The sequence below is a fragment of the Lethenteron reissneri genome, chromosome 70, assembly GCF_015708825.2.
Source record: "Lethenteron reissneri isolate LAM-NWPU_2019-01 chromosome 70, ASM1570882v1, whole genome shotgun sequence".
Taxonomy (NCBI): Eukaryota; Metazoa; Chordata; class Hyperoartia; order Petromyzontiformes; family Petromyzontidae; genus Lethenteron; species Lethenteron reissneri.
In genome coordinates this window covers 3,499,827-3,521,069 of record NC_083848.1, presented here as the reverse complement: position 1 = coordinate 3,521,069, position 21,243 = coordinate 3,499,827, and the positions used below count along the sequence as shown (strand labels likewise).

Sequence of the window (21,243 nt, the reverse complement as noted above, 5' to 3'; positions counted from 1 at the left end):
CACACGCACACACACACGTACACACACACACGTACACACACACACGTACACACACACACGTACACACGCACGCATACACGCACGCATACACACACACGTACACACACACACGTACACACACACGTACACACACACACACGTACACACACACACGTGTACACACATACACGTGCACACACACGCACACACACGGGCACACACACGTACACACACACGCACACACACACGTACACACACACACGTACACACACACACGTACACACACACACACGTACACACGCACGCATACACGCACGCATACACACACACGTACACACACACACGTACACACACACGTACACACACACACACGTACACACACACACGTGTACACACATACACGTGCACACACACGCACACACACGGGCACACACGTACACACACACGCACACACACGTACACACACACACGTACACACACACACGTACACACGCACGCATACACGCACGCATACACACACAGACGTACACACACACACGTACACACACACACACGTACACACACACACGTGTACACACATACACGTGCACACACACACGTACACACACACATACACGTGCACACACACACGTACACACACACACACACGTACACACACACACACGTACACACACACACACGTGTACACACACACACGTGCACACACACGCACACACACGCACACACACGTACACACACACACGTACACGCACACCTACACACACACACGTACACACGCATGCACACACACACACCTACACACTCTCTCTCTTGTTCGTCCATCATAGTTCATGATGACCATGGCACGTTTGTCATTGTGTTGGGTTTTGACGAGCGCGCAGATGGCTGAACAGGCCACTCCGAGGCCGGAATTCCCTGTGGCTCACCGGACAGGTCAGGGAGGATCAGAGGTCGCAAACGGGTTTTAATTCCTTACCCGTACCCGGCCGTACCAGGGTCGCAAACGGGTACCCGTACCCGCACCCTACCCGTACCCGGCCGTACCCGTACCCGCACCCTACCCGTACCCGGCCGGATATCGGGTAGGGTACGGGTATCGGGTACCTCATTGCGACCTCTGGGATGAAGCCATGTTGCAGGCGCGGGTGGGTTGATTCTAGGAACTTGAATTGTGAGAAGAGACAAGACGTTGGGAAATACGTGACAAACGGTGACTCACCAGTGACTCACTGCCTATCCGTACCCGTACCCGGCCGCACCAGGGTCGCAAACGGGTACCCGTACCCGTACCCGGCCGGGTACGGGTAGCCGGGTATCGGGTAGGGTACGGGTATCGGGTACCCGGTTGCGACCTCTGGGGAGGATGTGGAGCTCTGAGATGCAGCCCCAAGTCCTCCCTTGGTAGATCTGCACCGATGCCTCTTCAAGATGGCACAGGAGCTTATCCTGCTCTCACAGAGGGCTGCACCGTCCTGGACTTTTCATCTCCAGGCAGGTCGGTCCTGAGCTCGGGGTTCCAGATTCTCAAGTCGAATCCAAAGCTCTTCAAGGAAGCTTTCAGGGTGTCCTTGTAGCACTTTTTGGGGCCGCCTTGCGCTCGCTTGCCATTCTTCAGCTCGCCAAAGAAGACTTGTTTTGGCAGTCTCGCGCAGTCCATCTCTAAGCTGTTCCTTCGCAAGCGAGGTGTGGATGCTGGGGATATTGGCCTTGCCGAGGACTTCCGTGTCAGGGATTGTGTCTTGCCACTTGATCCTCAGCAGTTTGCACTGACAGCTTTGGTGGAGATGGTTCAGTTTCTTGGCATGGCGCTAGTAGACACTGTCCAGGCTTCGCACCCATACAGAAGAGTTGGTAAGACAGCAGCCTGGTAGACCTTCAGTTTTGTCTCCTGATTGATGCCAGTCCTGTCCCATACCCAGTCACGTAGACGTCCAAAGGCTGCCCTGGCCTTGACAATCCTGATGTTAACTTCATCATCAGTGTGCACGGCGCGAGACGGAGGTACCACCGAGGTAAGTCAACTTGTCAACGGCTGAAAGCTTTTGCCCATTCACAAAGATGGCGGTGGGCTCAGCGTGGGGTTTCCCAGGAGCAGGTTGGTACAGGACTGCAGGCTTCTCCGTGCTGATTGTTAGGCCCAAGTTGTTGCAAGCTGATGAGAAGTGGTCCTCACTGTCCTGTAGATGTTTATCTGAGCCAGCAGGCAGAGCAAAGTCATCAGCAAACAAAAGTTCTCGAACAGTGACTTACTCCACTCGAGTTTTGGCTTGCATCCTCCGCAGATTGAATAGCCCACCGTCAAGACGGTAGATGAAGCTAATCCCAGTATTGTGGTTCTGCAATGAGTCTTGCTGCATGGCAGAAGACACCGTGCTGAGGAGCGTTGGTGCTAGAACGCAGCCTTGCTTCACCCCGTTTGTGATTGGGAACGGATCAGGGAGTTCTTGCTGGTCTCTGACGCTGGCCATCGTGCCATCATGGAGTTTGCGCACAATGCCAATGAACTTGTCTGGACACCCAAACTTGGCCATGATCTTCCATAAGCCCTCCCGGCTGACTGTGTCGAATGCTTTTGTTAGATCAACGAAAGCCATAATATAGATCAGCATTTTGTTCTTGCCATTTCTCCTGTAACTGCCGGGCAGTAAATAGCATGTCAGTGGTTCCGTGGTCTTTTCTGAAACCACACCGACTCTCAGGTGGCAGACCCTGGTCTAGGTGGACAATTCGGCGGTTCAGAAGGATTCTTGCCAAGATTTTGCCAGCGATTGATAGTATGGAGATGCCTCTATGGTTGTCTCAGTCCTGCCGATTGCCTTTCTTCTCATTGAGATGGATTATAGAGGCATCCTTGAACTCCTGGGGAACGGCTTCTAATTTCCACAGAGACTGGAAGAGATCGGTCAGTTTCTCGACTAAGCGAGGCCCCCTCCAGCCTTGTAGATTTCCGCTGGAATGGCATCGGAGCCTGGAGCTTTGCCTGGCGAGAGGAGGCTTGTGGCTTTGCTGGTTTCCTCAATGGATGGTAGAACAGCAAGGGACTGCTTTATTTCAACTTGAGGCAGTCTCGCAATTGCCTCCTCATCTACGCACGATGGCTGGTTGAAAACTGCGTTGAAGTGTTCAGCCCACCCTGCAAGTATTTTGTCCTTCTCTGCGAGGAGTGTTTCTCCATCTGCATTCAGGAGAGGTGAAGTTCCTGAGTGTTATCATTGTTTTTTTACCCTTCTATCTGGCAACAAAACTGACACTTTTTTACAAGGAGTCATGTTTGCATAGACCACAATACCTGCAGTCGTAATACAAACAATACTGTGCACTGTCCTTGAATTTGATTGGTCCAAACCCGAGACAGCTTTCCTTAGAGCCTAGTCTCACATGGGTCCTGAGTGTTGTGGACCATAGACCTGCTTGAGTGCATCATAGAGGCACTTAGTACCAGTTGATGGAGACTAGGCTCTAAGGAAAGCTGTCTCGGGTGTGGACCAATCAACTTCAAGGACAGTGCATATCATTATCAGAGTTGTTTTTTTTTGTTTGCAATTTGACTGCTTGTGTTGTGGTTATTGCAAACATGATGCCTTGTATAAAGGTGTCAGTTTTGTACCAGTTGAAAGGGTAAAAACCTATCACTATATTTTGACACTGGTAAAGAAGGTCTCATAGTGTAAATGCTTACCCCGAGCTCTCAATACTCTGATAGTGCGCTGTCTTTGAGTTGTACGCCTTTTGGCGTCATCTGGTCCAACACCAATGGAGACTAGGCTCTAAGGAAAGCTGTCTCGGGTGTGGACCAATCAACTTCAAGGACAGTGCATATCATCATTATCATGATCAGAGTTGTTTATTTTTGTTTGCATTTTGACTGCTCGTGTTGCGGTTATTGCAGACATGATGCCTTGTATAAAGGTGTCCGTTTTGTACCAGTTGAAAGGGTAAAAACCTACTACTATATTTTGCCACTGGTAGAGGAGGTCTCATAGAGTCACTTGGTGTTGTTACCGTCAGCGTAGGACTGAATCTTCTCGACTTTTGCACACAGCCAGGCGTCTTGCACGAGTCCGAGTCTCCGCTGGACAACCCTGCGAATCATCTTGGTTCTTTCGGTAAAGTCACGTAAAAGGGAAGTAATAAAAAAATAAAACCTAATAAAATAATTATCACGACGTTTCGGCCACGACGCAAGCAGCCGTCTTCAGGTGGAACCGTCACAGCACGATTGCTGTATCACTTTTATTAATTTTAATTTTTACCTACGTGACTTTACCGAAAAAAACCTAAGAATATGAATCCTTGCAGTCACGAAAGCTTCAAATCTAGAACTCACCAGGGATGTTGAGGCTGGTGTGTGCCTACGGAAGCAGCTATTGGGCCGGCCCAGATGGAACAAAGACTGAGGCACAACTAGCTGGTCAGACACAATAACAACAACCGCCATTCGCCACTAAGTGGCGGTGACATCACCACGACGCTTGTGCCAGGCCATGTGCACCTTGAGGCCACGTGAAGTGTCGAACGCCCGCCGGCAGGAGGTCACGGGGCAGACCCAGCAGGTGCCACGGGTCGACTGACTGAGATGACCGAGATGACTGGCTGATGCACCACCTGTGCCCCCTACTGTGACAACTTGCTGTGTTTTAGCCACCCGGCTCTCTGCTCGTTGTTGTGAGCATCGCTCCTCTGCCCTCTGTTGTTGTTGGAGGGCGACTGCCTCCAACTGCCCAGTAGCGTCCTTCACGAGCCTCCTCCACAGAGGCCGATCTTGACACCGCTGGTACCAGTCATCGGCAAGTCCACTCAGCTCCCCATCCTCCTGTACCACATCACTCCATCTCTTCTCTCGCCCGTGCCGCGCCCGTTTAGCCCCCTCGATCCGGCAGAACAAAAGCTGTTTAGGCATGCGGTGGCTGGGCATGCGGGCTACATGACCCAGCCACCGCAGCCTTGCCTGCCGGAGGAGCTCACCGATGGGACTTTGTCCAGATCTTTCTTGTGAGATCCTCACACAATCCAGCCTGGTTAAACCCAGGATTGATTGTAGGCTGGCCAGCCTAAATTTTTCCAATCTGCGAAGATGTTCCATTAGGGGGGTCCACGTTTCGCAAGCGTAGAGAAGGGATGGAATGACCGTGGCCGAGAAGACCTAAAGCTTCGTGCGGAGCAACAGACCAGGTAGCTTCCACACAGCGTTACGCAACCGATGACAATATAATGCCGCTCGACTGATTCTGAGTGAGACCTCTAATGTCAAACCGGAGCCAGTCATGAGCACACTGCCCAGGTATAGGACACTCTCCATTCTCTCCACAACTGCCCCATCACCGATTGGGAGTTGTGTGGGTGGGTTGCCCGATGGTACAAAATACCCAGGCAGGTGCTTAGTTTTGGTGGGGCTGATGGTAAGGCCACACCTCTTAGTGGCACGCTCCAGTCTCAGCAGCAGCGCCTCCAACTCCTCCTCTGAGTGAGCGGCAATTACCAGATCATCGGTATACGTAACATGGTTGACCAATAGGGAGCCATCCCTTGACCGCACCCGGCATCGATCAGCCACCCATTGTATCTGTACCAGATGGAAATTCCCCCGGTACAGCTATTGAAGGCTTCACGAACTACGCGGTCGAAATAGATTTTAAATAATGTGGGAGCCAGAGGACATCCCTGTCACACCCCAAGGTGAACAGGGAATGACTCCCGGCCACGTAGTTTTACCCGGGCCCGCTCACCATCATGAAGGTCCTTAATGATCGTGAGCAGAGGGTCAGGGATTCCGAAAGCACGAAGAACAACCCAGAGCCCAGGCCTACTGATGGAATCATAGGCCTTGACCAGGTAAATAAAGCAGAGATGTGTTCCCCCCCCCCCCTCGTGTCTCTCCCCCCCCCCCCGTGTGTCTCCCCCCCCCCCCCCGTGTCTCTCCCTCCCCCCCAAGTGTCTCTCCCCCCCCCCCCCGTGTCTCTCCCCCCCCCCCCCGTGTCTCCCCCCCCCGTGTCTCTCCCCCCCGTGTCTCCCCTCCCCCGTGCCCCCCCCCCCGTGTCTCCCCCCAGTCTCTGCTGGAGCCGGCTCCCTTCACGCGAGGCGACGGGGTGGACTGCAGCGCCCCTCACGGGCGACTCTCACTCGCACAGGCTCGCAGCGGCACGGCGGGTGAGTGTGAGTCCATGTGTGAGTCGGTGTGTGTGAGTCGGTGTGTGTGTGTGAGTCTCACTCGCACAGGCTCGCAGCGGCACGGCGGGTGAGTGTGAGTCCATGTGTGAGTCGGTGTGTGTGAGTCGGTGTGTGTGTGTGACTCTCACTCGCACAGGCTCGCAGCGGCACGGCGGGTGAGTGTGAGTCCATGTGTGAGTCGGTGTGTGTGAGTCGGTGTGTGTGAGTCGGTGTGTGTGTGTGACTCTCACTCGCACAGGCTCGCAGCGGCACGGCGGGTGAGTGTGAGTCCATGTGTGAGTCGGTGTGTGTGAGTCGGTGTGTGTGAGTCGGTGTGTGTGTGTGACTCTCACTCGCACAGGCTCGCAGCGGCACGGCGGGTGAGTGTGAGTCCATGTGTGAGTCGGTGTGTGTGAGTCGGTGTGTGTGAGTCGGTGTGTGTGTGTGACTCTCACTCGCACAGGCTCGCAGCGGCACGGCGGGTGAGTCCGCGTGTGAGTCCGTGTGTGTGAGTCGGTGTGTGTGAGTCGGTGTGTGTGTGTGACTCTCACTCGCACAGGCTCGCAGCGGCACGGCGGGTGAGTCCGTGTGTGAGTCCGTGTGTGTGAGTCGGTGTGTGTGTGTGTGTGTGAGTGTGTGTGTGTGAGTCGGTGTGTGTGAGTCGGTGTGTGTGTGTGAGTCTCACTCGCACAGGCTCGCAGCGGCACGGTGTGTGTATGTGAGACTCTCACTCGCACAGGCTCGCAGCGGCACGGCGGGTGAGTCCGTGTGTGAGTCCGTGTGTGTGAGTCGGTGTGTGTGTGAGTGTGTGTGTGTGAGTCGGTGTGTGTGAGTCGGTGTGTGTGAGTCGGTGTGTGTGTGTGAGTCTCACTCGCACAGGCTCGCAGCGGCACGCTGGGTCAGTTCGTGTGTGTCTGTGTGTGTGTGTGAGTCGGTGTGTGTGTGTCTGTGTGTGAGTCAATGTGTGTGTGTGAGTCAATGTGTGTGTGTGTGTGTGTCGGTGTGTGAGTGTGTGTGTGAGTCGGTGTGAGTCTGTGTGAGTCGGTGTGAGTGTGAGTTGGTGTGTGTGAGTGTGTGACGTGTGTGTGACGTGTGTGTGTGAGTCGGTGTGTGTGTGTGAGTCGGTGTGTGTGAGTCAGTGAGTGAGTGTGTGACTCTCACTCGCACAGGCTCGCAGCGGCACGGCGGGTCAGTCCGTGTGTGTGTGAGTCGGTGTGTGTGTGAGTCGGTATGTGTGTGTAAGTCAGTGTGTGTGACCACCACAGTGGCTAAACGGGGTTCTGGACGGGTGCGAGGGGCTGGTAACCCCTCCACCTTCAATTAATTACCACGAAACTACGAATTAAACATAAACCTGTAACAAATAAGCTTGTGCCGGAGGCCCCGGGGGGACAGGCGTCTATGACGTCTCCTGGCCAATCCCCAATTGGCGGAGCCAGGAGATTGAATCTTCACCCTCGGGGCTCCTCCAGAAACAACGAAAAGCCGTTACGGATGGCCACGTGGAATGTTCAAATGCTCACTGCGGAGGAGAGGCTGCCATTCCTCTGTCGGGAGCTGGACCGGTATCGCCTGGATCTCTGTGGCATTCAGGAGGTCCGGTGGACCGGTTCTGGGTCCTGCCACCACGAGGGGAGGACAGTCCTCTACTCGGGGCAGGAGACTGCCAAACAACAGGGAGTGGCTCTTCTTTTGAACAAAAGAATGAAGGGGGCGTGGGAGCGTGGCGGTGAGGTGTGGGAAGCTGTAAGCCCCAGGCTACTTTGGGCTCGCCTTCCCATCAAACGGAGGCGAGGAGTGGTAGTCATGGTTACTTATGCCCCCACCGAAGACAAACATCCGTGGAGGGATGCAGGCAAAGCCGATGAGTCAGATGCCTTCTATGACCTCCTGTCACAGGTGCTGGCTAAAGTGGCCACTCGGGACAGAGTCATCTTGTTGGTTGACCAAGTTGGTCATGATGGTAGCACCTGGTCTGGAGTGATTGGAAGGCATGGGCCAGATCAGCTCAATAACAACGGTAGGAGGCTGCTAGATTGTTGTGCAGCCCATGGGCTTGTAATTACCAACACGCTCTTCCGGAATCGGCGCATCCACAGAACATCATGGACGCATGCCGGGTCCAAGCAAGAACATCTGCTGGACTACATAGTGACGGACCAGCGGATGCGAGCCCATGTCCTTGACACCAGGACCTACCGTGGAGCAGATTTGCCCTCTGACCATCGACTAGTCATCTGTAAGATGCGCCTGCCATTCTTCCACTCCGGTGGTGGGTGTACACCCAGGACCCAATTCCAACCTAAAGGGGCCTGGTCTCAGTTAGCTGATGAAAGTTGCAAGCGAGAATTTCAGCATCGCTTGCAGCTGGGGTTGGCATCGTCCCCCACTCCTCCTGATGTCGAGGGTAAATGGGCGAGGTTTAGGACTGTGACTCATGCAGCGGCTATGGCTGCTTTGGGTACGCGGTCCAGACCTGCCCAGAAACCCTGGCTGACAGAGGGGGTGTTCAGGTTAGTTTAGAAAAAGCGACAGGCCCACTCTCATCAGCTACAGCATCCCATATCAGAGAATGAGGAGGTTTATCGCAGCCTTCGTTCGGAGGTTTGGAGAGCCGTGAGGCGCTGCAAGGATGGGTGGTGGTCGCGGGTTGCTGAGGAGATGGAGTCTGCCTCAGTGGCCCGCGATCAGAAAACACTATTTAATTCCATCAAAAAAGTAACCTGCAGTGCCACACCTATTACCATCATTAGAGGAAAAAACTGTGATGCAATCTCCGAACCCCAGGAACAGGTTTGCAGATTTGCTGAGCATTTCTGTGAGGTCCTGGGGGAGGGGAAATCCCTCAGCCAGGAAAACATCATGGCACAAAGTGGGGATAAGCCTGCTGAGGCTGCAGTGCCTCAAATATTGGAGGAGGTCACCCCCTGTGAGTGGCTGGATGAGGTGCCATCTGTTGAGGAAGTACTGAAGGCGATCCGGAGTCTGAGACTAGGAAAGGCACCGGGCAGAGATGATCTCCCAAGTGAAATGCTTAGGGAGGGTGGCGTTTGTGCACAGACTGCCCTACATGACATCATAACAACAGTCTGGACCACTGGACAGGTTCCGCAGGATTTGAAGGATGCCCTGGTGGTCCCCCTCTTTAAGAAGGGGGACCGCACAGACTGTAACAACTACAGGGGCATCTCACTCCTCAGTGTGCCGGGAAAGGTCCTGGCAAGGATTATTCAACATCGCCTTGCTAGGCACGCTGAGGAGGGGCTTGCGGAGCCCCAATGCGGTTTCAGGCCAGGGTGGTCCTGCACAGATGCCATATTTTCTGTCCATCTGCTACAGCAGAGATGTAGGGAATTCCAACAAGACCTACATCTCTGCTTTATTGACCTGGTCAAGGCCTATGACACCATCAGTAGGCCTGGGCTCTGGGTTGTTCTTCGTGCTTTCGGAGTCCCTGATGCTCTGCTCATGATCATTAAGGACCTTCATGATGGTGAGCGGGCCCGGGTAAAACTACGTGGCCGGGAGTCAGATCCTTTCCCTGTACACCTTGCAGTGCGGCAGGGATGTCCACTGGCTCCCACATTATTTAACATTTATTTTGACTGCGTAGTACGTGAAGCCTTCAATAGCTGTACCGGGGGAATTTCCATTTGGTACAGATATAATGGGAGGCTGATCGATGCCCGGGTGCGATCAAGGGATGGCTCCCTATTGGTCAACCACGTTATGTATGCCGATGATTTGGTAATAGCTGCTCATTCAGAGGAGGAGTTGGAGACGCTGCTGCTGAGACTGGAGCGTGCCACTAAGAGGTGGGGCCTTACCATCAGCCCCACCAAAACTAAGCACCTGCCTGGGTATTTTGTACCATCGGACACTCCACCCCCACGACTCCCAATCGGTGATGGGGCAGTAGTGGAGAGAGTGGAGAGTTTCCCATACCTGGGCAGTGTGCTTATGACCGGCTCCAGTTTAAAAGCAGAGGTCTCACTCCGAACCAGTCGAGCGGCAATATCTTTTCATCGGTTGCGTAACGCTGTGTGGAAGCTACCTGGTCTGTCGCTCCGCACGAAGCTTCAGATCTTCTCGGCCACAGTCATTCCATCCCTTCTCTACGCTTGCGAAACGTGGACCTCCCTAGTGGAGCATCTTCGCTGGTTGGAAACATTCAGGCTGGCCTGCCTACGATCCATCCTGCGTTTAACCAGGCTGGATTGTGTGAGGAGCTCACAAATCCTTGAAAGATCTGGGCAAAGTCCCATCGGTGAGCTCCTCCGGCAGGCAAGGCTGCGTTGGCTGGGTCATGTAGCCCTCATGCCCAGCCACCGCATGCCTAAACAGCTTTTGTTCGGCCGGATCGAGGGGGCTAGACGGGCGCGGCACGGGCTGGAGAAGAGATGGAGTGATGTGGTACAGGAGGACGTGGAGCTGAGTGGACTTGCCGATGACTGGTACCAGCGGTGTCAAGATCGGCCTCAGTGGAGGAGGCTCGTGAAGGACGCTACTGGGCAGTTGGAGGCAGTCGCCCTCCAACAACAACGGAGGGCGGAGGAGCGACGCTCACAACAACGAGCGGAGCGCCGGGTGGCTAAAGCACAGCAAGTTGGTACAGTAGGGGGCACAGGTGGTGCATCAGCCAGTCATCTCGGTCATCTCGGTCAGTCGACCCGTGGCACCTGGGTCTGCCCCGTGACCTCCTGCCAGCGGGCGTTCGACACTTCACGTGGCCTCAAGGTGCACTTGGCCTGGCACAAGCATCGTGGTGACGTCACCGCCACTTAGTGGCGAATGGCGGTTGTTGTTGTGTCTGTGTGTGTGTGTATGTGTGTGTGTGATGCCTGTGTGTGTGATTGTGTTTGTGTGTGATTGTCTGTGTGACTGTGTGTGTGTCACTGTGTGTGTATGTGTATGTGTGTGACTGTGTGTGTATGTGTATGTGTGTGACTGTGTGTGTGTAGAGGGGAGGGCTGTGCGAGTCTACGCCGACGGGATCTTCGACGTCTTCCACCCGGGCCACGCCAGGGCCTTGATGCAGGCCAAGGGCCTCTTCCCTCGCACCTTCCTCATCGTGGGCGGTGCGGTGGGTGGGGGGGGTGGGGGGGTGGGGGGTGGGGGGGGTGGGGGTGGTGGGGGGGGTGGGGGGTGGGGGGGTGGTGTTGGTGGTGTTGGTGGTGTTGGTGGTGGAGGTGGCGGTGGGGTTGGGGTTGGTGGCCTGGTCTCAGCTAGCTGATGAAAGTTGCAAGCGAGAATTTCATCATCGCTTGCGGCTGGGGTTGGCATCGTCCCCGACTCCTCCAAATGTCGAGGGTAAATGGGCGAGGTTAAAGACTGTGACTCATGCAGCGGCAATGGCTGCTTTGGGTACACGGTCCAGACCTCCCCATAGAGGAGGTGTTCAAGCTGGCTGAGAAAAAGCAACAGGCCCATTCTCATCGGCTACAGCATCGCACGTCGGAGAATGAGGAGGCTTACCGCAGCCTTCGCTCGGAGGTTCGGAGAGCCGTATGGCGCTGCAAGGATGGGTGGTGGTCGCGGGTTTCTGAGAAGATGGATTCTGCCTCAATGGCCCACGTTCACAAATCACTATTTCACTCCATCAAAAAGTAACCTGCAGCGCCACACCTATTACCATCATTAGGGGATGAAACGGTGATCCAATCTCCGACTCCCAGGAACAGGGTTGCAGATTTGCTGAGCATATCTGTGAGGTTCTGGGGGAGGGGAAATCCCTCAGCCAGGAAAACATCATGGCACAAAGTGAGTATAACCCTGCTGAGGCTGCGGTGCCTCAAATATTGGAGGAGGAAGTCACCCCCTGTGAGTGGCTGGCTGAGGTGCCATCTGCTGAGGAAGTACTGAAGGTGATCCGGAGTCTGAGACTAGGAAAGGCACCGGTCAGAGATGATCTCTCAAGCGAAATGCTGAGGGAGGGTGGCGTTTGTGCGCAGACTGCCCAACGTGACATCATAACAACTGTCTGGACCACTGGACGGGTTCCACAGCATTTGGAAGGATGCCCTGGTGGTCCCCCTCTTTAAGAAGGGGGACTCCACAGACTGTAACAACTACAGGGGCATCTCACTCCTCAGTGTGCCGGGAAAAGTCCTGGCAAGGATTATTCAACATCGCCTTACTAGGCATGCTGAGGAGAGGCTTGTGGAGCCCCAATGTGGTTTCAGGAAAGGGCGGTCCTGCACAGATGCCATATTATCTTTCCGTTTACTACAGCAGAGGTGTAGGGAATTCCTACAAAACCTACATCTCTGATTTATTGACCTGGTCAAGGCCTATGACACCATCTGGGTTGTTCTTCGTGCTTTCGGAGTCCCTGACCCTCTGCTCACGATCATTAAGGACCTTCATGATGGTGAGCAGGCCCAGTTAAAACTACGTGGCCGGGAGTCGGAGCCATTCCCTGCTCACCTTGGGGTGCGACAGGGATGTCCTCTGGCTCCCACATTATTTAACATCTATTTCGACTGCGTAGTTCGTGAAGTCTTCAATAGCTGTACCGGAGGAATTTCCATCTGGTACAGATACAATGCGAGGCTGATCGATGCCCGCGTGCGGTCAAGGGATAGCTCCCTATTGGTCAACCACGTTATGTATGCCGATGATCTGGTAAAAACGATGTGAGATGTTGACTACCTCGCCTGTAATACAGGAGGTCGTGGGTCCCACCCCCGACGATGTGAGATGTTGACCACCTCGCCTGCTGTACAGGAGGTCGTGGGTTCGATCACTGATGGTGCGAGATGTTGACCACCTCGCCTGCTGTACAGGAGATCGTGGGTTCGATCCCTGATGGTGCGAGATGTTGACCACCTCGCCTGCTGTACAGGAGGTCGTGGGTCACACACATCGTTGATGATGTGAGATGTTGACTACCTCGCCTGCTACACAGGAGATCGTGGGTCATATCGCTGACGATGTGAGATGTTGACTACCTGACGATGTGAGATGTTGACTACCTCTGCTGCTGTACTGATGATGTGAGATGTTGACTACGTTTCCTGCTACACAGGATGTCGTGGGTCACATCGCTGATGATGTGAGATGTTGACTACCTCGCCTGCTATACTGACGATATGAGATGTTGACTACCTGATGACGTGAGATGTTGACTACCTCTCCTGCTACACAGGAGGTCGCTGACGACGCGAGATGTTGACTACCTCTCCTGCTGTACTGACGATGTGAGATGTTGACTACCTCTCCTGCTGTACTGATGACATGAGATGTTGACTACCTGACGATGTGAGATGTTGACTACCTCTCCTGCTGTACTGATGACATGAGATGTTGACTACCTGACGATGTGAGATGTTGACTACCTCTCCTGCTGTACTGATGACGTGAGATGTTGACTACCTGACTGATGACGTGAGATGTTGACTACCTCTCCTGCTGTACTGATGACATGAGATGTTGACTACCTGATGACGTGAGATGTTGACTACCTCTCCTGCTGTACTGATGACGTGTGATGTTGACTACCTCTCCTGCTGTACTGATGACGTGAGATGTTGACTACCTCTCCTGCTGTACTGATGACGTGAGATGTTGACTACCTCTCCTGCTGTACTGATGACGTGTGATGTTGACTACCTCTCCTGCTGTACTGATGACGTGAGATGTTGACTACCTCTCCTGCTGTACTGATGATGTGAGATGTTGACTACCTGATGATGTGAGATGTTGACTACCTGATGATGTGAGATGTTGACTACCTCTCCTGCTGTACTGATGACGTGAGATGTTGACTACCTCTCCTGCTTTACTGATGATGTGAGATGTTGACTACCTCTCCTGCTGTACTGATGATGTGAGATGTTGACTACCTCTCCTGCTGTACTGATGATGTGAGATGTTGACTACCTCTCCTGCTGTATTGATGATGTGAGATGTTGACTACCTCTCCTGCTGTACTGATGATGTGAGATGTTGACTACCTCTCCTGCTGTACTGATGATATGAGATGTTGACTACCTCTCCTGCTGTACTGATGATGTGAGATGTTGACTACCTCTCCTGCTGTACTGATGACGTGAGATGTTGACTACCTCTCCTGCTGTACTGATGATGTGAGATGTTGACTACCTCTCCTGCTGTACTGATGATGTGAGATGTTGACTACCTCTCCTGCTGTACTGATGACGTGAGATGTTGACTACCTCTCCTGCTGTACTGATGATGTGAGATGTTGACTACCTCTCCTGCTGTATTGATGATGTGAGATGTTGACTACCTCTCCTGCTGTATTGATGATGTGAGATGTTGACTACCTCTCCTGCTGTACTGATGATGTGAGATGTTGACTACCTCTCCTGCTGTACTGATGACGTGAGATGTTGACTACCTCTCCTGCTGTATTGATGATGTGAGATGTTGACTACCTCTCCTGCTGTACTGATGACGTGAGATGTTGACTACCTGACGACGCGAGATGTTGACTACCTCTCCTGGTGCGCAGTGTGCAGCGACGCGCTGACGCACGCCAACAAGGGCTTCACGGTGCTGAGCGAGGGCGAGCGCTACGAGTCGGTGCGTCACTGCCGCTACGTGGACGAGGTGCTCAGAGACGCCCCCTGGAGACTCACGCCGGGATTCCTGCAACAGCATCGCGTGGGTGGGGGGGGTGGGGGAGGGGGTGGGGGTGGTGGGGGGGTGGGGGGGGTGGGAGTGGTGGGGGGGGTGGGGGGGGTGGTGGGGAGGGGGTTGGTCGGGAGGGTGGGTGGTGGGGAGGGGGGTGGTGGGGAGGGGGTGGTGGGGGGGAGGTGGTGAGGAGGGGGTGGTGGTGGGGGGGTGGTGGTGGGGAGGGGGTGGTGGTGGGGGGGTGGTGGTGGGGGGGAGGGGGGTGGTGGGGAGGGGGTGGTGGTGGGGGGAGGGGGCTGGTGGGGGGAGGGAGGTGGTGGGGAGGGGGGTGTGTCTATGTCTCTGTGTCTCTGTGTGTCTGTCTGTGGTGTCTCCGTGTCTCTGTGTCTGTGTCTCTGTGTCTCCGTGTCTCTGTGTCTCTGTGTCTCTGTGTCTCTGTGTCTCTGTCTGTGGTGTCTCTGTGTCTCTGTGTCTCTGTCTGTGGTGTCTCTGTGTCTCTGTGTCTCTGTCTGTGGTGTCTCTGTGTCTCTGTGTCTCTGTGAAAAGCTGTCTCTGTGGTGTCTCTGTGTCTCCGTGTCTCTGTGTCTCTGTGTCTCTGTGTCTCTGTGGTGTCTCTGTGTCTCCGTGTCTCCGTGTCTCTGTGTCTCTGTGTCTCTGTGTCTCTGTGGTGTCTCTGTGTCTCCGTGTCTCTGTGTCTCCGTGTTTCTGTGTCTCCCCGTGTCTCTGTGTCTGTCTGTCTGGTGTCTCCGTGTCTCTGTGTCTCTGTCTGTGGTGTCTCCGTGTCTCTGTGTCTGTGTCTCTGTGTCTCCGTGTGGGAGTCTCTGTCTCCGTGTCTCCGTGTGTCTGTGTCTCTGTATCTGTGGTGTCTCTGTGTCTCCCCGTGCCTCTGTGTCTCCGTGTCTCTGTGTCTCCAGCGAGTGGTGTGGAGTGATGCGTCCTTGTTGCTGTACCGCAGATCGACTTTGTGGCCCACGATGAGCTCCCATACTCATCAGCGGGTACCGACGATGTCTACAGGGAGATCAAGGAGGCTGGTAATCAATCACTCACCCACTCACCCATACACTCACCTGTACACTCACCTACACACTCACCTACACATTCACCTATACACTCACCTGTACACTCACCTACACACTCACCTACACACTCACTAACCTACACACTCACTTACCTATACACTCACCTGTACACTCACCTGTACACTCACCCACTCACCTATACACTCACCTATACACTCACCCACTCACCTATACACTCACCTATACACTCACCCACTCACCTATACACTCACCCACTCACCTAAACACTCACCCACTCACCTATACACTCACCTATACACTCACCCACTCACCTATACACTCACCTATACACTCACCCACTCACCTATACACTCACCCATACACTCACCCACTCACCTATACACTCACCTATACACTCACCCACTCACCCATACACTCACCCACTCACCCATACACTCACCCACTCACCTATACACTCACCTATACACTCACCCACTCACCTATACACTCACCCATACACTCACCCACTCACCTATACACTCACCTATACACTCACCCACTCACCCATACACTCACCCACTCACCTACTCACCTATACACTCACCTATACACTCACCCACTCACCTATACACTCACCTATACACTCACCCAACTCACCGACTCTCAGTGATTCAACTCCGTGGCTCCCCCCCTGCCCCCCCCTCCCCCCCTCTGCCCCCCCTGCCCCCCCTGCCCCCCCTGCCCCCCCCTGCCCCCCTCCCCCCCCCTGCCCCCCTCCCCCCCCTGCCCCCCCTGCCCCCCCCCCCCAGGGATGTTTGCCCCGACGCAGCGCACCGAGGGCATCTCCACGTCGGACATCATCACGCGCATCGTGCGCGACTACGACGTCTACGCACGCCGGAACCTGCAGCGCGGATACAGCGCACGGGAACTCAACATCGGGTTCATACACGTGCGGCTACTCACACTCACCCACACACTTACCTACCCACTCACCCGCACGCTCACCCACTCAGTCACTCACTCACTCACTCACCCACACACTCACCTACCCACCCACCCACACACTCACCCACTCACCCACCCAGCCACCCACCCACCCACACACTCACCCACTCACCTACTCACTCACACACTCAACTACACACTCACTCACTCACACACTCAACTACACACTCACCCACACGCTCACCCACACGCTCACCACACACTCACCCATGCACTCACCCACTCACTCACCCATGCACTCACCCACTCACTCACCCGCACACTCACCCGCACGCTCACCCACACGCTCACCACACACTCACCCATGCACTCACCCACTCACTCACCCATGCACTCACCCACTCACTCACCCGCACACTCACCCGCACGCTCACCCACACGCTCACCACACACTCACCCATGCACTCACCCACTCACTCACCCATGCACTCACCCACTCACTCACCCGCACACTCACCCGCACGCTCACCCACACGCTCACCACACACTCACCCATGCACTCACCCACTCACTCACCCATGCACTCACCCACTCACTCACCCGCACACTCACCCGCACGCTCACCCACACGCTCACCACACACTCACCCATGCACTCACCCACTCACTCACCCATGCACTCACCCACTCACTCACCCGCACACTCACCCGCACGCTCACCCACACGCTCACCACACACTCACCCATGCACTCACCCACTCACTCACCCATGCACTCACCCACTCACTCACCCGCACACTCACCCGCACGCTCACCCACACGCTCACCACACACTCACCCACTCACTCACCCATGCACTCACCCACTCACTCACCCGCACACTCACCCGCACGCTCACCCACACGCTCACCACACACTCACCCATGCACTCACCCACTCACTCACCCATGCACTCACCCACTCACTCACCCGCACACTCACCCGCACGCTCACCCACACGCTCACCACACACTCACCCATGCACTCACCCACTCACTCACCCATGCACTCACCCACTCACTCACCCGCACACTCACCCGCACGCTCACCCACACGCTCACCACACACTCACCCATGCACTCACCCACTCACTCACCCAAGCACTCACCCACTCACTCACCCGCACACTCACCCGCACGCTCACCCACACGCTCACCACACACTCACCCACCCAGCCACCCACCCAGCCATCTGCCCACCTACCCACTTACCCACCCACTCACTTACCGATCCACCTAATCATCTACCCACCCACTTACCCACCCGGTCAGCCATTCACCCACTCACCCACCCACTCGCTCGCTCGCTCACTCACCCATCCAACCACTCTCCTATCCACCCAGTCACCTACCCACCCACTCACCCACACACCCGCCACCCCACCTATCCACCCACTCACCTACCCGACCACTCACCCACCTACCCACCCACTCACTCACACACCCACTCGCCCACTCACTCACTCGCTCACTCACCCACCCACTTACCCACCTGGTCAGCTATTCACCCACCCACCCACCCACCCACCCACTCACCCACCCACCCACTCAGCCACCCATCCACCCACCCACCCAACCACTCACCCACCCACCCACTCACTCACCCACCCACCCACTCACCTACTCGATTGCTCACTCACCCACTCACCCGCTCACCCACCCACTTACCCTCCTGGTCAGCCATTCACCTATCCACCCACTCACTCACCCACCAACTCACTCGCCCACCCACTCACTCACTCACCCACCCACCCACTCACTCACCCACTCGCCCACTCACTCACTTGCTCACCCACCCACTCACTCACACACCGGCTCACCCACTCACTCACTCACTCACTCGCTTAACCACCTGGTCAGCCATTCACCCACTCACCCACTCGCTTGCTCACTCACCCACTCACCCACTCACCCTGTCACCCACCCACTTACCCTCCTGGTCAGCCATTCACCCACCCACTCACTCAGCCACCCACCCACTCACTCACTCACTCACTCACCCACTCAGCCACCCACCCACCCACTCAGCCACCCACCCACTCAGCCACCCACCCACCCACTCAGCCACCCACCCACTGAGCCACCCATCCACCCACCCACCCAACCACTCACCCACCCACCCACTCACTCACCCACCCACCCCCACTCACCCATCCACTCACTCACCCACCCACCCACCCACTCACTCACCCACCAACTCACTCACCCACCCACTCACTCACCCACCCACCCACTCACCCATCCACCTACCCACCTACCCATATACCTACCCACCCACTCACCCACCCACCCACTCACCCACCCACCCACTCACCCACCCACTCACCCACTCACCCACACACTCACACACTCACCCACCCACTCACCCACCCACCCACTCACCCACCCACCCACCCACCCACCCACCCACCCACTCACCCACCCACCCACCCACCCACCCACCCACTCACCCACCCACCCACCCACTCACCCACACACCCACCCACCCACTCACCACACACCCACACACCCACTCACCCACCCACACACCCACTCACCCACCCACCCACTCACCCACCTACCCACCCACTCACCCACCCACCCACCCACTCATCCATCCACTCACCCACCCACCCACTCACCCACCCACCTATCCGCCTACCCACCCACCCATCCACCTACCCACCCACCCACACACCTACCACCCCTCCCACCCACCTACCACCCCTCCCACCCAACCACTCACCCACCCACCCATCCACCCACCCACCTACCTACCCACCCACTCACCCAAACACCAGCCACCCCACTCACTCACCCACCCACTCACCCACCCACTCACCCACCCACCCAACCACTCACCCACCCACCCATCCACCTACCCACCAAACCACTCACCCACCCATCCATCCACCTACCCACCCACTCACCCACACACCAGCCACCCCACCCACCCATCCACCCACCTACCCACCCACTCACCCACCTACCCACCCACTCACCACACACACCCATCCACCTACCCACCCACTCACCCACACACCCATCCACCTACCCACCCACTCACCCACACACCAGCCACCCCACCCACCCATCCACCCACCTACCCACCCACCCACTCACCCACACACCCATCCACCTACTCACCCACACACCCATCCACCTACCCACCCACTCACCTTCACACCAGCCACCCATCCACCTACCCACCCACCCACACACCTACCACCCCTCCCACCCACCTACCACCCCTCCCACCCAACCACTCACCCACCCACCCATCCACCCACCCACCAACCTACCCACCCACTCACCCACACACCAGCCACCCCACTCACTCACCCACCCACTCACCCACCCACTCACCCACCCACTCACCCACCCACCCAACCACTCACCCACCCATCCACCTACCCACCAAACCACTCACCCACCAACCCATCCACCTACCCACCAAACCACTCACCCACCCATCCATCCACCTACCCACCCACTCACCCACACACCAGCCACCCACCCACCCATCCACCCACCTACCCACCCACTCACCCACCTACCCACCCACTCACCCACACACCCATCCACCTACTCACCCACTCACCCACACACCCATCCACCTACCCACCCACTCACCCACACACCAGCCACCCCACCCACCCATCCACCCACCTACCCACCCACCCACTCACCCACACACCCATCCACCCATTCACTCACCCACACACCCATCCACCTACCCACCCACTCACCTACACACCAGCCACCCATCCACCTACCCACCCACCCACACACCTACCACCCCTCCCACCCACCTACCACCCCTCCCAACCAACCACTCACCCACCCACCCATCCACCCACCCACCTACCTACCCACCCACTCACCCACACACCAGCCACCCCACTCACTCACCCACCCACTCACCCACCCACTCACCCACCCACCCAACCACTCACCCACCCACCCATCCACCTACCCACCAAACCACTCACCCACCAACCCATCCACCTACCCACCAAACCACTCACCCACCCATCCATCCACCTACCCACCCACTCACCCACACACCAGCCACCCCACCCACCCATCCACCCACCTACCCACCCACTCACACACCTACCCACCCACTCACCCAACCACCCACCCACTCACCTACACACCAGCCACCCCACCCATCCACTCACCCACTCACCAGCCACCCCACCCACCCATCCACCCACCTACCCACCCACCCACTCACCCACACACCCATCCACCTACCCACCCACTCACCTACACACCAGCCACCCCACCCACCCACTCACCCACCCCACCCCCTTCATCCCCCCACCCCTCCACCCCCTCCCCCCCAGGAGAAGCGCTTCCGGCTGCAGGGCGGGGTGGAGCGCGTGCGGCAGCGCGTGCGCAGTGTGGAGGAGCGCTCCAAGGAGCTGGTGGCGCGCGTGGAGGAGCGGGGCTGTGACCTCATCGCCAAATGGGAGGAGCGGGGCGGTGACCTCATCGCCAAGTGGGAGGAGCTCTCTAGAGACTTCA

At 56.3% G+C, this 21,243-nt stretch overlaps 1 protein-coding gene across 1 annotated transcript in view; it reads left to right on the top strand.

Annotated features, from left to right (window-relative positions):
* LOC133361008 (choline-phosphate cytidylyltransferase B-like) overlaps positions 1-21,243 on the top strand; it is a 46,724-nt gene that overhangs the window by 1,240 nt on the left and 24,241 nt on the right. Inside the window, exons 2-7 of the mRNA XM_061579892.1 lie at positions 6,027-6,126; positions 11,088-11,204; positions 14,603-14,754; positions 15,680-15,758; positions 16,556-16,698; positions 21,063-21,239. Coding sequence (XP_061435876.1) covers positions 6,027-6,126; positions 11,088-11,204; positions 14,603-14,754; positions 15,680-15,758; positions 16,556-16,698; positions 21,063-21,239 — 768 coding nt within the window. The remainder of the gene's footprint in view (positions 1-6,026; positions 6,127-11,087; positions 11,205-14,602; positions 14,755-15,679; positions 15,759-16,555; positions 16,699-21,062; positions 21,240-21,243) is intronic.